At 48.0% G+C, this 19,338-nt stretch overlaps 1 protein-coding gene across 2 annotated transcripts in view; it reads left to right on the forward strand.

The window, feature by feature from the left end:
- The first annotated feature begins 370 nt into the window (after nt 1-370).
- Nucleotides 371-19,338, forward strand: part of LOC109886670 (F-box only protein 10) — a 23,437-nt gene continuing 4,469 nt past the window's right edge. The window contains exons 1-10 of one of the 2 annotated variants that reach the window (XM_031815051.1): nt 371-671; nt 1,737-1,982; nt 2,070-2,337; nt 3,915-4,049; nt 5,421-6,245; nt 8,880-9,032; nt 10,196-10,332; nt 12,081-12,151; nt 12,417-12,569; nt 12,764-13,063. In XM_031815051.1, the coding sequence (XP_031670911.1) occupies nt 1,756-1,982; nt 2,070-2,337; nt 3,915-4,049; nt 5,421-6,245; nt 8,880-9,032; nt 10,196-10,332; nt 12,081-12,151; nt 12,417-12,569; nt 12,764-13,063 (2,269 nt within the window). In that variant the 5' untranslated portion in view covers nt 371-671; nt 1,737-1,755. The remainder of the gene's footprint in view (nt 672-1,736; nt 1,983-2,069; nt 2,338-3,914; nt 4,050-5,420; nt 6,246-8,879; nt 9,033-10,195; nt 10,333-12,080; nt 12,152-12,416; nt 12,570-12,763; nt 13,064-19,338) is intronic. The other variant, XM_031815052.1, reaches the window with a different exon arrangement.

A 19,338-nucleotide genomic window follows, 5' to 3' on the forward strand; every position in this document is an offset into this window, starting at 1 on the left:
CGCCCGTTCGCCTCCCGCCCGACCGCTCGCCACACACCCGCCCTTCAACCAAACAAAATGTAATTATCCCGCCTTCTCCGCGGTTTGGACTGCGGGTTATGATTGAACATGCGCATCACTAGTGTGTGTGTGTGTGTGTGTGTGTGTGTGTGTGTGTGTGTGTGTGTGTGTGAGTATTTAAGTGTGTGTTTTGTGTGTGTATCACTTGAGCAAAAACTTATTTCCTCTCTCTCCTCATCCCTCCCCTTCCCTCTCAGGTTCTCTCCGTCTTCAGCCTCCTCTCTCTCCTCTCTTCTCCCCTCTTCTCTCTCCTTTTCTCTCTCTCCTCTCTCTCCTCTTGTCCCTCCTCTCTCTCCTATTCTCTCTACTTTTCTCTCTCTCATCTCTCTCTCCTCTCTATCCTCTTCTCTCCTCTTCTCTCTCATCTCTCTCTCTTATCTCGCCCACCCTCGCTCCCTCCCGCCCAGTGTAAGGGCGTCCCTGGTTGGTTTCCATGGCTTGCCTTGCCGTAAAGCGAGGGAAAATGTCTGATTCCTGTCAGTGTTTCTATTCTTGATCCCGAACCAGGCGTTATTCCGATATATCGCAAGAAGCATGGCTATTACAGCTATATACCTAGTTAAAAACCACGCTGGGATGTGCTATTCTTCATCCAAGGGACTTTAACACGGGTAAGATGTCAAATATAGCCTAGTGTACAATGTAGTAAATCCGACGTAATAACGTTAGTGAGTATTCGGGTCGCTAGCTAACTTTATCTCACCAGGTACGTCCACTAAAAGCAGATGTGAAGATAAATTGTTGCTATTATTTTACGACAAAATATATAGCGAGCCAAGAATAAATTTTTTACGTTCTAACGTTCTTAGAACGTTGTTGAAACAAAGTTGCGCCCTCGACGATCCAATGTTGTTGCCAGTTGCCACCCCGTCGATGTGTGTTGCTAGTTGGTACAAATTCCCTTGATGATGATGATGATGATGACTCAGTGACAGACAAGACACTGTAACATCTTCCTCACTTCTAGCCTTTAGTTAGATGTTAGCTGGCCTGTTCCACAATGTAATCTGGCCCAATCAAATCAAATGTATTTATAAAGCCCTTCTTACATCAGCTGATATCTCAAAGTGCTGTACAGAAACCCAGCCTAAAACCCCCAAACAGCAAGCAATGCAGGTGTAGAAGCACGGTGGCTAGGAAAAACTCCCTAGAAAGGCCTGTAGGCCTAGTCTAAACTAACCCAGTCTGTCTGTCTGTCTGTCTGTCTGTCTGTCTGTCTGTCTGTCTGTCTGTCTGTCTGTCTGTAGGCCTAGTCTAAACTAACCCAGTCTGTCTGTCTGTCTGTCTGTCTGTCTGTAGGCCCTGTCTGTCTGTCTGTCTGTTTATAGGCCCTGTCTGTCTGTCTGTCTGTCTGTCTGTCTGTCTGTCTGTCTGTCTGTCTGTAGGCCTAGTCTAAACTAACCCAGTCTGTCTGTCTGTCTGTCTGTCTGTCTGTCTGTCTGTCTGTCTGTCTGTCCGTCCGTCCGTCCGTCCGTCCGTCCGTCCGTCCGTCCGTCCGTCCGTCCGTCCGTCCGTCCGTCCGTCCGTCCGTCCGTCCGTCCGTCCGTCCGTCTGTCCGTCTGTCTGTCTGTAGGCCTAGTCTAAACTAACCCAGTCTGTCTGTCTGTCTGTCTGTCTGTCTGTCTATAGGCCTAGTCTAAACTAACCCAGTCTGTCTGTGTGTCTCCTGTCACCAGGTGCCTCCCTATCAGAGCCATGTCACTGGGCAGCAGGGGAAGCAGTAGCAGCAGCGGAGGTAGAGGTGTCAACCTCCCAGTGGAGGTGTGGCGTGTGGTCCTGGCCTACCTCCCCCTCCCAGAGCTGGGCCGTTGCAGCCTGGTGTGCAGGGCCTGGAGAGAGCTGATCCTCTCCCTGGATAACACCCGTTGGAGACAGCTCTGCCTGGGCCTGCCCGAGTGTCCTCGACACCCCAACTGGCCCAGGTACTGAAGTGGAGATGGACGTTCTCCGAACTACAAAAGGTCCTCGTTGACATTCTCTAACCCCCGTGTGTCTGTGTCCCCCCCCAGCCAGCCCCACCTGGAGCCCTCATCCTGGAGAGAAGCCCTGAGGCAGCACGCCATCGCCAATCGTACCTGGTCCCGTCACGCCCACCCTGAGCTCCAGCCCTCCGCCTGCCTTCACCTGTTCCGCCGGAGGAAGGAGAGGAGGGTGTGGCAGGTGGGGTCGGGGCTGGAGCTGGAGACGCTGAGGGGGGCGTTGGGGGTCGCTGGGTCGTACGACCGGGTGGTACTGCACCCCGGGGTGTATGAGGAGCAGGCAGAGTTGGTGCTGAAGGTGACTTAACTGATTGGCTGCTGTTGTCTTGATGATGCAATGTCTAGTTAAAGGTGACTTACTGATTGGCTGCTGTTGTCTTGATGACATAATGTCTAGTTAAAGGTGACTTACTGATTGGCTGACTAATGCCTGTTAGTATCTGTTAGTATCTGTTAATATCTGTTAATATCTGTTAGTATCTGTTAATATCTGTTAATATCTGTTAATATCTGTTAGTATCTGTCAATATCTGTTAGTATCTGTTCATATCTGTTAGTATCTGTTAGTGTCTGTTAGTGTCTGTTAGTATCTGTTAGTATCTGTCAATATCTGTTAGTATCTGTTAATATCTGTTAATATCTGTTAATATCTGTCAATATCTGTTAGTATCTGTTAGTATCTGTTAGTATCTGTTAGTGTCTGTTAGTATCTGTTAGTGTTTGTTAATATCTGTTAATGCCTGTTAGTACCTGTTAGTATCTGTTAATATTTGTTAGTATCTGTTAGTATCTGTTAATATCTGTCAATATCTGTTAGTATCTGTCAATATCTGTTAGTATCTGTTAATATCTGTTAATATCTGTTAATATCTGTTAGTATCTGTTAATATCTGTCAATATCTGTTAGTATCTGTCAATATCTGTTAGTATCTGTTAATATCTGTTAATATCTGTTAATATCTGTCAATATCTGTTAGTATCTGTTAGTATCTGTTCATATATTAGTACCTTAATGCCTGTTAGTATCTGTTAATGCCTGTTAGTACCTGTTAGTATCTGTTAGTATCTGTTAATATCTGTTAATGCCCATTAGTATATGTTAGTATCTGTTAATATCTGTTAGTATCTGTTAATATATTAGTATCTTAATGCCTGTTAGTATCTGTTAATATCTGTTAGTATCTGTTAGTATCTGTTAGTGTCTGATAATGCCTGTTAGTATCTGTTAGTATCTGTTAGTATCTGTTAGTATAAGTTAGTATAAGTTAGTATCTGTTAATATATTAGTATCTTAATACCTGTTCGTATCTGTTAGTATCTGTTAATATCTGTTAATATCTGTTAATATGTGTTAATATCTGTTAATATCTGTTAATATCTGTTAGTATAAGTTAGTATCTGTTAATATATTAGTATCTTAATGCCTGTTAGTATCTGTTAGTATCTGTTAATATCTGTTAGTGTCTGTTAATATCTGTTAGTATCTGTTAATATCTGTTAGTGTCTGTTAATATCTGTTAATATCTGTTAATATCTGTTAATATCTGTTAGTGTCTGTTAATATCTGTTAGTATCTGTTAATATCTGTTAGTATCTGTTAATATCTGTTAGTATCTGTTAGTATCTGTTAGTATCTGTTAATATCTGTTAGTGTCTGTTAATATCTGTTAATATCTGTTAGTATCTGTTAGTATCTGTTAATATCTGTTAATATCTGTTACTATCTGTTAATATCTGTTAATATCTGTTAATATCTGTTAGTATCTGTTAATATCTGTTAGTATCTGTTAATATCTGTTAGTATTTTTTAGTATCATGTATTGTAATAAGATCTGCAATTTGATAAATGAAAATATGGACCTTTGACCCTGCCAGGTGCCTGTGGAGGTGGTGGGGTTAGGGAGGCTGGGGGACGTGGCTCTCCTGGTCAGTCTGGAGCAGCAGTGTCCCACAGCCAGGCTGTCCAACCTGGTCTTCATGCCTGCATGGTTCTCCACTGTTGTATACAAGGTACGTCCAATCAGATCACATTTAGAAAACCCTTTTTACAACAGTACATGTGACAGTGCCTCTCCCTCCTCCTCCTGCCCTCTACCTCCTCCTCCTGCCCTCTACCTCCTCACTCTCCCTCCTGCCCTCTACCTCCTCCCTCCTCCTCCTGCCCTCTACCTCCTCCCTCCTCCTCCTGCCCTCTACCTCCTCCCTCCTCCTCCTGCCCTCTACCTCCTCCTCCTGCCCTCTACCTCCTCGCTCCCCCTCCTGCCCTCTACCTCCTCGCTCTCCCTCCTGCCCTCTACCTCCTCGCTCTCCCTCCTGCCCTCTACCCTCCTCCCTCCTCCTCCTCCTGCCCTCTACCTCCTCCCTCCCCCTCCTGCCCTCTACCTCCTCCCTCCTCTTCCTGCCCTCTACCTCCTCGCTCCCCCTCCTGCCCTCTACCTCCTCCTGCCCTCTACCTCCTCGCTCTCCCCTCCTGCCCTCTACCTCCTCCTGCCCCTCTACCTCCTCTACTCCCTCCTGCCCTCTACCTCCTCCCTCCTCCTCCTCCTGCCCTCTACCTCCTCCCTCCTCCTCCTGCCCTCTACCTCCTCCCTCCCCTCCTGCCCTCTACCTCCTCCTACCCTTTACCTCCTCCCTCTCCCTCCTACTCTCTACTCCCTCCTGCCCTCCACCTCCTGCCCTCTACCTCCTCCCTCTCCCTCCTACCCTCTACTCCCTCCTGCCCTCCACCTCCTACCCTCTACCTCCTCCCTCTCCCTCCTACCCTCTACCTCCTCCCTCCACCTCCGGCCCTCCACCTCCTACCCTCTACCTCCTCCCTCTCCCTCCTACCCTCTACCTCCTCCCTCCACCTCCTGCCCTCTACTCCCTCCTGCCCTCCACCTCCTACCCTCTACCTCCTCCCTCTCCCTCCTACCCTCTACCTCCTCCCTCTCCCTCCTACCCTCTACTCCCTCCTGCCCTCCACCTCCTACCCTCTACCTCCTCCCTCTCCCTCCTACCCTCTACCTCCTCCTCTCCCTCCTACCCTCTACATCCTCCTGCCCTCTACCTCCTCCCTCCTACCCTCTACCTCCTCCCTCTCCCTCCTACCCTCTACCTCCTCACTCCTCCTCCTACCCTCTACCTCCACCTCCTGCCCTCCACCTCCTCCCTCCTCCTCCTACCCTCTACCTCCTCCCTCCACCTCCTGCCCTCTACATCCTCCTGCCCTCTACCTCCTCCCTCCTACCCTCTACCTCCTCCCTCTCCCTCCTACCCTCTACCTCCTCACTCCTCCTCCTACCCTCTACCTCCACCTCCCTGCCCTCCACCTCCTCCCTCCTCCTCCTACCCTCTACCTCCTCCCTCCACCTCCTGCCCTCTCCCCTCTCCCTCCACCAGACGTCGTCAGGTCATGTCCAGTTGGACAACTGTAATTTCGAGGGAGCTCAGCTGCAGATCCGAGGGCCAGGAACCTGCCACGCCCGCTTCTGCTCATTCTCACAGGGAAGCTCCACCCACTTCCTGGGCGTGGCCCTCAGCCTGTTGGATAGCTGTGATTTCTCAGGAAGTGATTCGGCGTCCGTGACAGTTGAGGGCGCTCCAGCGACGGAGCGGAACTGGGCCTGTAAACACCTGGCCGCTCTGGCCCGAATCACCACATCCTGGACCTCGCCTGGGAGTGGTAGCCCAGCTGGGGACACCTTGGACGGGCATTCAGGAGCCACACAGCCCCCTGGGGCTACCATCACCCTGGAGGACTGGAGCAAAGGAGAAATGGAGAGCAGGAGGAGAGGAGGGGGAGGGGAGGAAGGAGTGTGTCAGGATACTGTGATTGAGGACGGCTGGAGCGACAGCGCTCCTAGTGACGAGGAGGAGGAGGAGGAGGAGGGAAAAGGAGAGGAAGGTTCAGGACAAGGCAACAACAGTCTAAACTACAGACTGGCCCACAGTCACCACGGCCTCTCTCATCTCCTCAGACCCAACCAGGACGTCTCCCCCGACTTCCCCTCGCTGACCCCTGAAGTCCGAACCCTGACCGAGGAGCTCCAACGCGACCCCGGGGCCCAGGCGCTGATCGAGACGGTGCAGGGGTGCGTGCTGAGGCGCTGCCTGTTTCGGGACGGCAAGGGCGGTGTGCACGTGTGTAACCACGGAAACGCCAGGTTGGAAGGAAACGTGTTCCGGGGGCTGACCTATGCCGTGCGCTGCATCCAGAACGCCACGGTAACCAGATAGGGGTGCCGATCTGATAGGATGGGTTGGTTGATTGGTTGATGGGTTGGTTGATTGGTTGATGGGTTGATTGATTGATGGGTTGGTTGATTAATTGATGGGTTGGTTGATTGATGGGTTGATTGATTGAAGGGTTGGTTGATTGATTGATGGGTTTGATTTAAAAAATAAATATTTAACCTTTATTTAACCAGGTAGGCTAGTTGAGAACACCTTTATTTAACCAGGTAGGCTAGTTGAGAACACCTTTATTTAACCAGGTAGGCTAGTTGAGAACACCTTTATTTAACCAGGTAGGCCAGTTGAGAACAAGTTCTCATTTGCAACTGCGACCTGGCCAAGATAAAGCATAGCAGTGTGAACAGACAACACAGAGTTACACATGGAGTAAACAATTAACAAGTCAATAACACAGTAGAAAACAAAGGGGAGTCTATATACATTGTGTGCAAAAGGCATGAGGAGGTAGGCGAATGATTACAATTTTGCAGATTAACACTGGAGTGATAAATGATCAGATGGTCATGTACAGGTAGAGATATTGGTGTGCAAAAGAGCAGAAAAGTAAATAAATAAAAACAGTATGGGGATGAGGTAGGTGAAAAAGGGTGGGCTATTTACCGATAGACTATGTACAGCTGCAGCGATCGGTTAGCTGCTCAGATAGCAGATGTTTGAAGTTGGTGAGGGAGATAAAAGTCTCCAACTTCAGCGATTTTTGCAATTCGTTCCAGTCACAGGCAGCAGAGAACTGGAACGAAAGGCGGCCAAATGAGGTGTTGGCTTTAGGGATGATCAATGAGATACACCTGCTGGAGTGCTACGGGTGGGTGTTGCCATTGTGACCAGTGAACTGAGATAAGGCGGAGCTTTACCTAGCATGGACTTGTAGATGACCTGGAACCAGTGGGTCTGGCGACGAATATGTAGCGAGGGCCAGCCGACTAGAGCATACAGGTCGCAGTGGTGGGTGGTATAAGGTGCTTTAGTGACAAAACGGATGGCACTGTGATAAACTGCATCCAGTTTGCTGAGTAGAGTGTTGGAAGCAATTTTGTAGATGACATCGCCGAAGTCGAGGATCGGTAGGATAGTCAGTTTTACTAGGGTAAGTTTGGCGGCGTGAGTGAAGGAGGCTTTGTTGCGGAATAGAAAGCCGACTCTAGATTTGATTTTAGATTGGAGATGTTTGATATGAGTCTGGAAGGAGAGTTTGCAGTCTAGCCAGACACCTAGGTACTTATAGACGTCCACATATTCAAGGTCGGAACCATCCAGGGTGGTGATGCTAGTCGGGCATGCGGGTGCAGGCAGCGAACGGTTGAAAAGCATGCATTTGGTTTTACTAGCGTTTAAGAGCAGTTGGAGGCCACGGAAGGAGTGTTGTATGGCATTGAAGCTCGTTTGGAGGTTAGATAGCACAGTGTCCAAGGACGGGCCGGAAGTATATAGAATGGTGTCGTCTGCGTAGAGGTGGATCAGGGAATCGCCCGCAGCAAGAGCAACATCATTGATATATACAGAGAAAAGAGTCGGCCCGAGGATTGAACCCTGTGGCACCCCCATAGAGACTGCCAGAGGACCGGACAGCATGCCCTCCGATTTGACACACTGAACTCTGTCTGCAAAGTAATTGGTGAACCAGGCAAGGCAGTCATCCGAAAAACCAAGGCTACTGAGTCTGCCGATAAGAATATGGTGATTGACAGAGTCAAAAGCCTTGGCAAGGTCGATGAAGACGGCTGCACAGTACTGTCTTTTATCGATGGCGGTTATGATATCGTTTAGTACCTTGAGCGTGGCTGAGGTGCACCCGTGACCGGCTCGGAAACCAGATTGCACAGCGGAGAAGGTACGGTGGGATTCGAGATGGTCAGTGACCTGTTTGTTGACTTGGCTTTCGAAGACCTTAGATAGGCAGGGCAGGATGGATATAGGTCTGTAACAGTTTGGGTCCAGGGTGTCTCCCCCTTTGAAGAGGGGGATGGTTGGTTGGTTGATTGATTGATTGATGGGTTGATGGGTTGATTGATTGATGGGTTGATTGATTGAAGGGTTGGTTGATTGATGGGTTGATGGGTTGGTTGGTTGATTGATTGATGGGTTGATTGATTGAAGGGTTGGTTGGTTGATTGATTGATGGGTTGGTTTGTTGATTGATGGGTTGATTGATTGATTGATGGGTTGTTTTGTTGATTGATTGATGGGTTGGTTGGTGGGTTGATGGGTTGGTTGGTGGGTTGGTTGATTGGTTGGTTGATTGATTGATGGGTTGGTTTGTTGATGTATATATCCTCCCTTAACCGAATGTGTTTTAGATAGTAATGGACACTACCGGTCAAACGTTTTAGACCCCATAGTCATTCCAGGGTTTTTCTTTATTTTGACTGTTTTCTACATTATAGAATAATAGTGAAGACATCAAAACTATGTAATAACACATATGGAATCATGTAGTAACCAAAAAAGTGTTGAACAAATCAAAATATATTAGAGATTTGAGATTCTTCAAATAGCCACCCTTTGCCTTGATGACAGCTTTGCACACTCTTGGCAATGTGTATCTCATTGGTGTGTGTATTTTGTGTGTGTGTGTGTGTGTGTGTGTGTGTGCGTGCATTCCAGATTGTGATGCTCCGTAATGAGGTGTGTGAGTGTCGTGCGTCGGGCGTGTTCCTGCGTCTGTCGTCTCAGGGTCTGATCGCTGACAACAACATCCACTCCAACGGGGAGGCGGGGCTTGACATCCGCAAGGGGGCGGACCCCATCATCCTGGTAGTTCTATTCATACTATTTCACATCTCTGATGTCATCATATCTGTCCTGTTCATCTCTGATGTCATCATATCGGTCCTGTTCATCTCTGATGTCATCATATCTGTCCTGTTCGTCTCTGATGTCATCATATTGGTCCTGTTCATCTCTGATGTCATCATATATGTCCTGTTCGTCTCTGATGTCATCATATCTGTCCTGTTCGTCTCTGATGTCATCATATCTGTCCTGTTCGTCTCTGATGTCATCAAATCTGTCCTGTTCGTCTCTGATGTCATCATATCTGTCCTGTTCGTCTCTGATGTCATCATATCTGTCCTGTTCGTCTCTGATGTCATCATATCTGTCCTGTTCGTCTCTGATGTCATCATATCTGTCCTGTTCGTCTCTGATGTCATCATATCTGTCCTGTTCGTCTCTGATGTCATCATATCTGTCCTGTTAATCTCTGATGTCATCACATCTGTCCTGTTAATCTCCGATGTCATCATATCGGTCCTGTTCATCTCCGATGTCATCACATCTGTCCTGTTCGTCTGTGATGTCATCATATCTGTCCTGTTCGTCTGTATTTTCCTCTCTACACAGCAACTTGTCAAATGGGTGTCAAATCATATCTGTCTTTCATCTGGTAGAAGTTACAGGACATGGTGATCTGTCTGTCCGTCTGTCTGCCTGTCTGTCTGTCTGTCTGTCTGTCTGTCATCTGGTAGAAGTTACAGGACATGGTGATCTATCCGTCTGTCTGCCTGTCTGCCTGTCTGTCTGTCTGTCTGTCTGTCTGTCTGTCTGTCTGTCTGTCTGTCATCTGGTAGAAGTTACAGGACATGGTGGTCTGTCTGTCATCTGGTAGAAGTTACAGGACATGGTGGTCTGTCTGTCTCTGTCTGTCTGTCTGTCTGTCTGTCTGTCTGTCTGTCTGTCTGTCTGTCTGTCTGTCTGTCTGTCTGTCTGTCTCTGTCTGTCTGTCTGTCTGTCTGTCTGTCATCTGGTAGAAGTTACAGGACATGGTGGTCTGTCTGTCTTTCATCTCAGGAGACATGGTGGTCTAAAATAACAACTGATCAAACTATCTCTCTCTCTGTCCGTCTCTCTCGGTCTCTGTGTGTCTCTGTCTCTCTCTCTGTCCGTCTCTCTCGGTCTCTCTCTGTGTCTCACCCACTCAGTGTAACAGAATACACAGCGGTTTGCGTTCTGGCATCGTGGTCCTTGGCAACGGGAGGGGTTCCATCCGGAGCAACCAGATCTACAACAACAAGGAAGCAGGGGTCTACATTCTGTTCAACGGGAACCCTGTGGTCAGGTAGTAGGAGGGTAGTCTACATTATGTTCAACAGGAACCCTGTGGTCAGGTAGGAGGGTAGTCTACATTATGTTCAACAGGAACCCTGTGGTCAGGTAGGAGGGTAGTCTACATTATGTTCAACAGGAACCCTGTGGTCAGGTAGGAGGGGGGGGTCTACATTCTGTTATACAGGAACCCTGTGGTCAGGTAGGAGGAGGGTAGTCTACATTCTGTTATACAGGAACCCTGTGGTCAGGTAGGAGGGGGTAGTCTACATTCTGTTATAGTCAGGTAGGAGGGGGTAGTCTACATTCTGTTATACAGGAACCCTGTGGTCAGGTAGGAGGGGGGTAGTCTACATTCTGTTATACAGGAACCCTGTGGTCAGGTAGGAGGGGGGTAGTCTACATTCTGTTATAGTCAGGTAGGAGGGGGTAGTCTACATTCTGTTATAGTCAGGCAGGAGGGGTAGTCTACATTCAGTTATACAGGAACCCTGTAGTCAGGTAGGAGGGGTGATCTACATTCTGTTATAGTCAGGTAGGAGGGGGGGTCTACATTCTGTTATAGTCAGGTAGGAGGGGTAGTCTACATTCTGTTATAGTCAGGTAGGAGGGGGTCTACATTCTGTTCAACAGGAACCCTGTGGTCAGGTAGGAGGGGTAGTCTACATTCTGTTATACAGGAACCCTGTGGTCAGGTAGCAGGAGGGGGGTCTACATTCTGTTATAGTCAGGTAGGAGGGGGGTAGTCTACATTCTGTTATAGTCAGGTAGGAGGGGAGGGGGGTCTACATTCTGTTATACAGGAACCCTGTAGTCAGGTAGGAGGGGTAGTCTACATTCTGTTATAGTCAGGTAGGAGGGGGGTCTACATTCTGTTATACAGGAACCCTGTAGTCAGGTAGGAGGGGGTAGTCTACATTCTGGTATACAGGAACCCTGTGGTCAGGTAGGAGGGGTGTCTACATTCTGTTATACAGGAACCCTGTAGTCAGATAGGAGGGGGTAGTCTACACTCTGTTATACAGGAACCCTGTGGTCAGGTAGGAGGGGTAGTCTACATTCTGTTATAGTCAGGTAGGAGGGGGGTCTACATTCTGTTATACAGGAACCCTGTAGTCAGGTAGGAGGGGTAGTCTACATTCTGTTATAGTCAGGTAGGAGGGGAGTCTACATTCTGTTCAACAGGAACCCTGTGGTCAGGTAGGAGGAGGGGGGTCTACATTCTGTTATACAGGAACCCTGTGGTCAGGTAGTAGGAGGGGGGGGGTCTACATTCTGTTATACAGGAACCCTGTAGTCAGGTAGGAGGAGGGGAGTCTACATTCTGTTATACAGGAACCCTGTGGTCAGGTAGGAGGAGGGGGGTCTACATTCTGTTATACAGGAACCCTGTGGTCAGGTAGTAGGAGGGGGGGGTCTACATTCTGTTATACAGGAACCCTGTAGTCAGGTAGGAGGGGGAGTCTACATTCTGTTCAACAGGAACCGTGTAGTCAACCTTCTCCCTCTCCTTCCCTCTCTCCCTCCCTCTAACCTTCTCCCTCTCTCTCTCTTTCCCTCCTACCTTCACCCTCTCTCTCTCCTTCCCTCTCTCCCTCCCTCCAACCTTCTCCCTCTCTCTCTCTTTCCCTCCTACCTTCACCCTCTCTCTCTCCTTCCCTCTCTCCCTCCCTCCAACCTTCTCCCTCTCTCTCTCTTTCCCTCCTACCTTCTCCCTCCCTCCAACCTTCTCCCTCTCTCCTTCATCTCTCCCTCCTCCAGTGGTAACCATATCTTCCAGGGTCAGGCAGCAGGGATTGCTGTGAATGAGAACGGCAGAGGGGTGATAGTCGGTACTCACACACACACACACACACACACACAAACACAGCAACCTGCACAGCATCTTGACTGAAATGTTAAAATGGATGTTTCTATCTTGCGTTTGCGCAATTGCTAACTAGCATGCTAGCTGTTCCCATAGACTTCCAATAATTGTGCTAATGCTAGTTGGCATTGGTTTGCAAATCTACTTAATGAATGAAATGTATTATTAGTGATATTATGTAAATGAAGGTACTTTAATGCTATCTATCCCCCCCCCCCCCCCCCCTCCAGAGAATGTGATCAGGGAGAACCAGTGGGGGGGTGCAGACATCAGGCGTGGGGGCGACCCGGTCCTGAGGAACAACTACATCTGTCATGGTTACTCTGACGGTGTGGTGGTGGGGGAGAGAGGCCGTGGACTCATAGAGGGAAACCACATCTACAGTGAGTAATACACTTTCTGTTCGCTGACGTCACTTCCTGTCCTCCTCCTCTCTGTCATGGCTATTCTGACGGGGTGGTGGTGGGGGAGAGAGGCTGTGGACTCAGAGGGAAACCACATCTACAGTGAGTAATACACAAACACTTCCTGTTTGCTGACGTCACTTCCTGTTCTCTTGTCCTCTCCCTTCTCCTAGACAACAAGGGCTGTGGTGTGTGGTTGATGTCCTCCAGCCTCCCTCAGCTGTTGGGAAACTACATTACCCATAACCGCATGTACGGGCTGGCCGTGTTCTGCCGGAAGGACCCTGACGGGGGCGGGACCAGGGAAGGGGGGCAGGAGGGAGGAGGAAGAGGAGGAGGACAGGAGAACTTCCATGAGGAAGGAGAGCTGCTGGCGTGGGAAGGTGACCTTGACAGCGAGGACGAACGTCTCTCCGCCCGGCGCTCCATCAGCACGGCTCTGGTGGAGGGAAACTGCATTAGCCGCAATGGAGGTGAGATTGTAGACACTGTAGAGCCACAATGGAGGAGAGACTGTAGACACTGTAGAGACACAATGGAGGAGAGACTAGACGCTGTAGAGCCACAATGGAGGAGACACCGTAGAGCCTCAATGGAGGAGAGACTGTAGATGCTGTGGGAGGGAGAGAGAAGAGTCGTTGAGTGTCATCGTCATAGCAGTGATAGGTCGGACTGGTTTGGGTTTTTAACTTTACCTTATATACCAGAATTTGAATGTTTGGTTTGTTAAATGTGATACGCAGTGTTGTAACGTCCATTTTTTAAAATATAGTTTACTTCTCTCCAGTCTCTCTATGCCGCTTTCCACACAGACCTAGCCACGCCCCCCTGTCACTCAAAGAGCTCCTTTGATGTTCCTCAACCAGGAGAGTCTGTGAATCTTGTGTTCAGTCTGCATGGTCAAGGCAACACACACAAACAACACTGTTGATGACAACGATGCAACGAATCTACTAGTCTTCTTTAATGACACTATTAGCTTGCGTTTCTTACATCTGCTAACAGCTAGTTTGCCTTTTCTTAGCAAGTTGTTGCTAAATCTTGTTAGCCGCTAATGCTAATCGCTAGCTAATAACTGTACTTGAGTCAGAACAAGTGTAATTAGCTAGTACAGCCTGATAATACCAGTGATTGTGTAGACCTTAATTAGCATGTTGTTTGTGCAACAGTGTCTTCTACATTTTAAAGAGGTACAACGCAAAGCAAGAATCAGTTAGCTTACATGAAGTAGCTAAGAGAAAACATTCAATGTAGCCAACGCTTATAGGGTCCCCCTAGGAAACACCTATTAACACATTAGTTCCTACCCTGTCACAATAATAACTTCTCCCTGGCATTTTCATTCGTTGTCATGTCCAACAACACTGTATTAAATTATTAATATATACTATTATATTCTAACCAAAATAATTAGAATAGACATTATATTCCCATGATACACAAGTGTTTTGCCCTAAATTGTAACATTTGGTTGAAAATAAGGCCCAGGTGCCCATATCGTGCAGCTCTACGTGGCAATGATTTTTTGTTTTTGGTTTTTATACTGTTCAATTCACCTTCAACCCAATCAGAATGGAGAAAGACCACATTGAAATCACTTAGTGTGTGGTGATCCTGGTAGTCATGGCCACCCAAGGACCAATCACAACTCATAAAGCACATCTTTTATTATTATTATTATTATTATTATTATTTTTTTTTTTCAAGTACCGTGATATAATATTTTGGCCATATCGCCCTGCCCTATGTGAGGATATGACAGAGCTGAGTGTCTATAGAGAGTAGAGGAGAGGTCCATCCTCATAGCAGTGATAGGAGAGACCATGTGAGGATATATGACCAGTGACTTGGTGTATAGAGAGAAGAGGAGAGGTCCATCCTCATAGCAGTGATAGGAGAGACCATGTGAGGATATGACAGAGCTGAGTGTCTATAGAGAGGAGAGGAGAGGTCCATCCTCATAGCAGTGATAGGAGAGACCATGTGAGGATATGACAGAGCTGAGTGTCTATAGAGAGAAGAGGAGAGGTCCATCCTCATAGCAGTGATAGGAGAGACCATGTGAGGATATGACAGAGCTGAGTGTCTATAGAGAGTAGAGGAGAGGTCCATCCTCATAGCAGTGATAGGAGAGACCATGTGAGGATATGACAGAGCTGAGTGTCTATAGAGAGTAGAGGAGAGGTCCATCCTCATAGCAGTGATAGGAGAGACCATGTGAGGATATGACAGAGCTGAGTGTCTATAGAGAGTAGAGGAGAGGTCCATCCTCATAGCAGTGATAGGAGAGACCATGTGAGGATATGACAGAGCTGAGTGTCTATAGAGAGTAGAGGAGAGGTCCATCCTCATAGCAGTGATAGGAGAGACCATGTGAGGATATGACAGAGCTGAGTGTCTATAGAGAGTAGATGAGAGGTCCATCCTCATAGCAGTGATAGGAGAGACCATGTGAGGATATGACAGAGCTGAGTGTCTATAGAGAGAAGAGGAGAGGTCCATCCTCATAGCAGTGATAGGAGAGACCAACTGAGGATATGACAGAGCTGAGTGTCTATAGAGAGTAGATGAGAGGTCCATCCTCATAGCAGTGATAGGAGAGACCATGTGAGGATATGACAGAGCTGAGTGACTTGGTGTAGAGAGAGAAGAGGAGAGGTCCATCCTCATAGCAGTGATAGGAGAGACCATGTGAGGATATGACAGAGCTGAGTGTCTATAGAGAGAAGAGGAGAGGTCCATCCTCATAGCAGTGATAGGAGAGACCATGTGAGGATATGACAGAGCTGAGTGTCTATAGAGAGAAGAGGAGAGGTCCATCCTCATAGCAGTGATAGGAGAGACCATGTGAGGATATGACAGAGCTGAGTGACTATAGAGAGTAGAGGAGAGGTCCATCCTCATAGCAGTGATAGGAGAGACCATGTGAGGATATGACAGAGCTGAGTGACTATAGAGAGGAGAGGAGAGGTCCATCCTCATAGCAGTGATAGGAGAGACCAAGTGAGGATATGACAGAGCTGAGTGTCTATAGAGAGTAGAGGAGAGGTCCATCCTCATAGCAGTGATAGGAGAGACCATGTGAGGATATGACAGAGCTGAGTGTCTATAGAGAGTAGATGAGAGGTCCATCCTCATAGCAGTGATAGGAGAGACCATGTGAGGATATGACAGAGCTGAGTGACTATAGAGAGGAGAGGAGAGGTCCATCCTCATAGCAGTGATAGGAGAGACCATGTGAGGATATGACAGAGCTGTGTCTATAGAGAGTAGAGGAGAGGTCCATCCTCATAGCAGTGATAGGAGAGACCATGTGAGGATATGACAGAGCTGTGTCTATAGAGAGTAGAGGAGAGGTCCATCCTCATAGCAGTGATAGGAGAGACCATGTGAGGATATGACAGAGCTGAGTGTCTATAGAGAGTAGAGGAGAGGTCCATCCTCATAGCAGTGATAGGAGAGACCATGTGAGGATATGACAGAGCTGAGTGTCTATAGAGAGTAGAGGAGAGGTCCATCCTCATAGCAGTGATAGGAGAGACCATGTGAGGATATGACAGAGCTGAGTGTCTATAGAGAGTAGAGGAGAGGTCCATCCTCATAGCAGTGATAGGAGAGACCATGTGAGGATATGACAGAGCTGAGTGTCTATAGAGAGTAGATGAGAGGTCCATCCTCATAGCAGTGATAGGAGAGACCATGTGAGGATATGACAGAGCTGAGTGTCTATAGAGAGAAGAGGAGAGGTCCATCCTCATAGCAGTGATAGGAGAGACCAACTGAGGATATGACAGAGCTGAGTGTCTATAGAGAGTAGATGAGAGGTCCATCCTCATAGCAGTGATAGGAGAGACCATGTGAGGATATGACAGAGCTGAGTGACTTGGTGTAGAGAGAGAAGAGGAGAGGTCCATCCTCATAGCAGTGATAGGAGAGACCATGTGAGGATATGACAGAGCTGAGTGTCTATAGAGAGAAGAGGAGAGGTCCATCCTCATAGCAGTGATAGGAGAGACCATGTGAGGATATGACAGAGCTGAGTGTCTATAGAGAGAAGAGGAGAGGTCCATCCTCATAGCAGTGATAGGAGAGACCATGTGAGGATATGACAGAGCTGAGTGACTATAGAGAGTAGAGGAGAGGTCCATCCTCATAGCAGTGATAGGAGAGACCATGTGAGGATATGACAGAGCTGAGTGACTATAGAGAGGAGAGGAGAGGTCCATCCTCATAGCAGTGATAGGAGAGACCAAGTGAGGATATGACAGAGCTGAGTGTCTATAGAGAGTAGAGGAGAGGTCCATCCTCATAGCAGTGATAGGAGAGACCATGTGAGGATATGACAGAGCTGAGTGTCTATAGAGAGTAGATGAGAGGTCCATCCTCATAGCAGTGATAGGAGAGACCATGTGAGGATATGACAGAGCTGAGTGACTATAGAGAGGAGAGGAGAGGTCCATCCTCATAGCAGTGATAGGAGAGACCATGTGAGGATATGACAGAGCTGTGTCTATAGAGAGTAGAGGAGAGGTCCATCCTCATAGCAGTGATAGGAGAGACCATGTGAGGATATGACAGAGCTGTGTCTATAGAGAGTAGAGGAGAGGTCCATCCTCATAGCAGTGATAGGAGAGACCATGTGAGGATATGACAGAGCTGAGTGTCTATAGAGAGTAGAGGAGAGGTCCATCCTCATAGCAGTGATAGGAGAGACCATGTGAGGATATGACAGAGCTGAGTGTCTATAGAGAGGAGAGGAGAGGTCCATCCTCATAGCAGTGATAGGAGAGACCATGTGAGGATATGACAGAGCTGAGTGTCTATAGAGAGTAGATGAGAGGTCCATCCTCATAGCAGTGATAGGAGAGACCATGTGAGGATATGACAGAGCTGAGTGACTTGGTGTAGAGAGAGAAGAGGAGAGGTCCATCCTCATAGCAGTGATAGGAGAGACCATGTGAGGATATGACAGAGCTGAGTGTCTATAGAGAGTAGAGGAGAGGTCCATCCTCATAGCAGTGATAGGAGAGACCATGTGAGGATATGACAGAGCTGAGTGTCTATAGAGAGTAGAGGAGAGGTCCATCCTCATAGCAGTGATAGGAGAGACCATGTGAGGATATGACAGAGCTGTGTCTATAGAGAGTAGAGGAGAGGTCCATCCTCATAGCAGTGATAGGAGAGACCATGTGAGGATATGACAGAGCTGAGTGACTATAGAGAGGAGAGGAGAGGTCCATCCTCATAGCAGTGATAGGAGAGACCATGTGAGGATATGACAGAGCTGAGTGACTTGGTGTAGAGAGAGGAGAGGAGAGGTCCATCCTCATAGCAGTGATAGGAGAGACCATGTGAGGATATGACAGAGCTGAGTGTCTATAGAGAGTAGATGAGAGGTCCATCCTCATAGCAGTGATAGGAGAGACCATGTGAGGATATGACAGAGCTGAGTGTCTATAGAGAGTAGAGGAGAGGTCCATCCTCATAGCAGTGATAGGAGAGACCAACTGAGGATATGACAGAGCTGTGTCTATAGAGAGTAGAGGAGAGGTCCATCCTCATAGCAGTGATAGGAGAGACCATGTGAGGATATGACAGAGCTGAGTGACTATAGAGAGGAGAGGAGAGGTCCATCCTCATAGCAGTGATAGGAGAGACCAAGTGAGGATATGACAGAGCTGAGTGACTTGGTGTAGAGAGAGAAGAGGAGAGGTCCATCCTCATAGCAGTGATAGGAGAGACCATGTGAGGATATGACAGAGCTGTGTCTATAGAGAGTAGAGGAGAGGTCCATCCTCATAGCAGTGATAGGAGAGACCATGTGAGGATATGACAGAGCTGAGTGACTATAGAGAGGAGAGGAGAGGTCCATCCTCATAGCAGTGATAGGAGAGACCAAGTGAGGATATGACAGAGCTGAGTGACTTGGTGTAGAGAGAGAAGAGGAGAGGTCCATCCTCATAGCAGTGATAGGAGAGACCATGTGAGGATATGACAGAGCTGAGTGTCTATAGAGAGTAGATGAGAGGTCCATCCTCATAGCAGTGATAGGAGAGACCATGTGAGGATATGACAGAGCTGAGTGTCTATAGAGAGAAGAGGAGAGGTCCATCCTCATAGCAGTGATAGGAGAGACCATGTGAGGATATGACAGAGCTGAGTGTCTATAGAGAGTAGAGGAGAGGTCCATCCTCATAGCAGTGATAGGAGAGACCATGTGAGGATATGACAGAGCTGAGTGACTTGGTGTAGAGAGAGAAGAGGAGAGGTCCATCCTCATAGCAGTGATAGGAGAGACCATGTGAGGATATATGACCAGTGACTTGGTCTATAGAGAGGAGAGGAGAGGTCCATCCTCATAGCAGTGATAGGAGAGACCATGTGAGGATATGACAGAGCTGAGTGACTATAGAGAGGAGAGGAGAGGTCCATCCTCATAGCAGTGATAGGAGAGACCATGTGAGGATATGACAGAGCTGAGTGTCTATAGAGAGTAGAGGAGAGGTCCATCCTCATAGCAGTGATAGGAGAGACCAACTGAGGATATGACAGAGCTGAGTGACTATAGAGAGGAGAGGAGAGGTCCATCCTCATAGCAGTGATAGGAGAGACCATGTGAGGATATGACAGAGCTGAGTGTCTATAGAGAGTAGAGGAGAGGTCCATCCTCATAGCAGTGATAGGAGAGACCATGTGAGGATATGACAGAGCTGAGTGTCTATAGAGAGTAGAGGAGAGGTCCATCCTC

The sequence above is a fragment of the Oncorhynchus kisutch genome, unplaced genomic scaffold, assembly GCF_002021735.2.
Source record: "Oncorhynchus kisutch isolate 150728-3 unplaced genomic scaffold, Okis_V2 Okis07a-Okis12b_hom, whole genome shotgun sequence".
Taxonomy (NCBI): domain Eukaryota; kingdom Metazoa; phylum Chordata; class Actinopteri; order Salmoniformes; family Salmonidae; genus Oncorhynchus; species Oncorhynchus kisutch.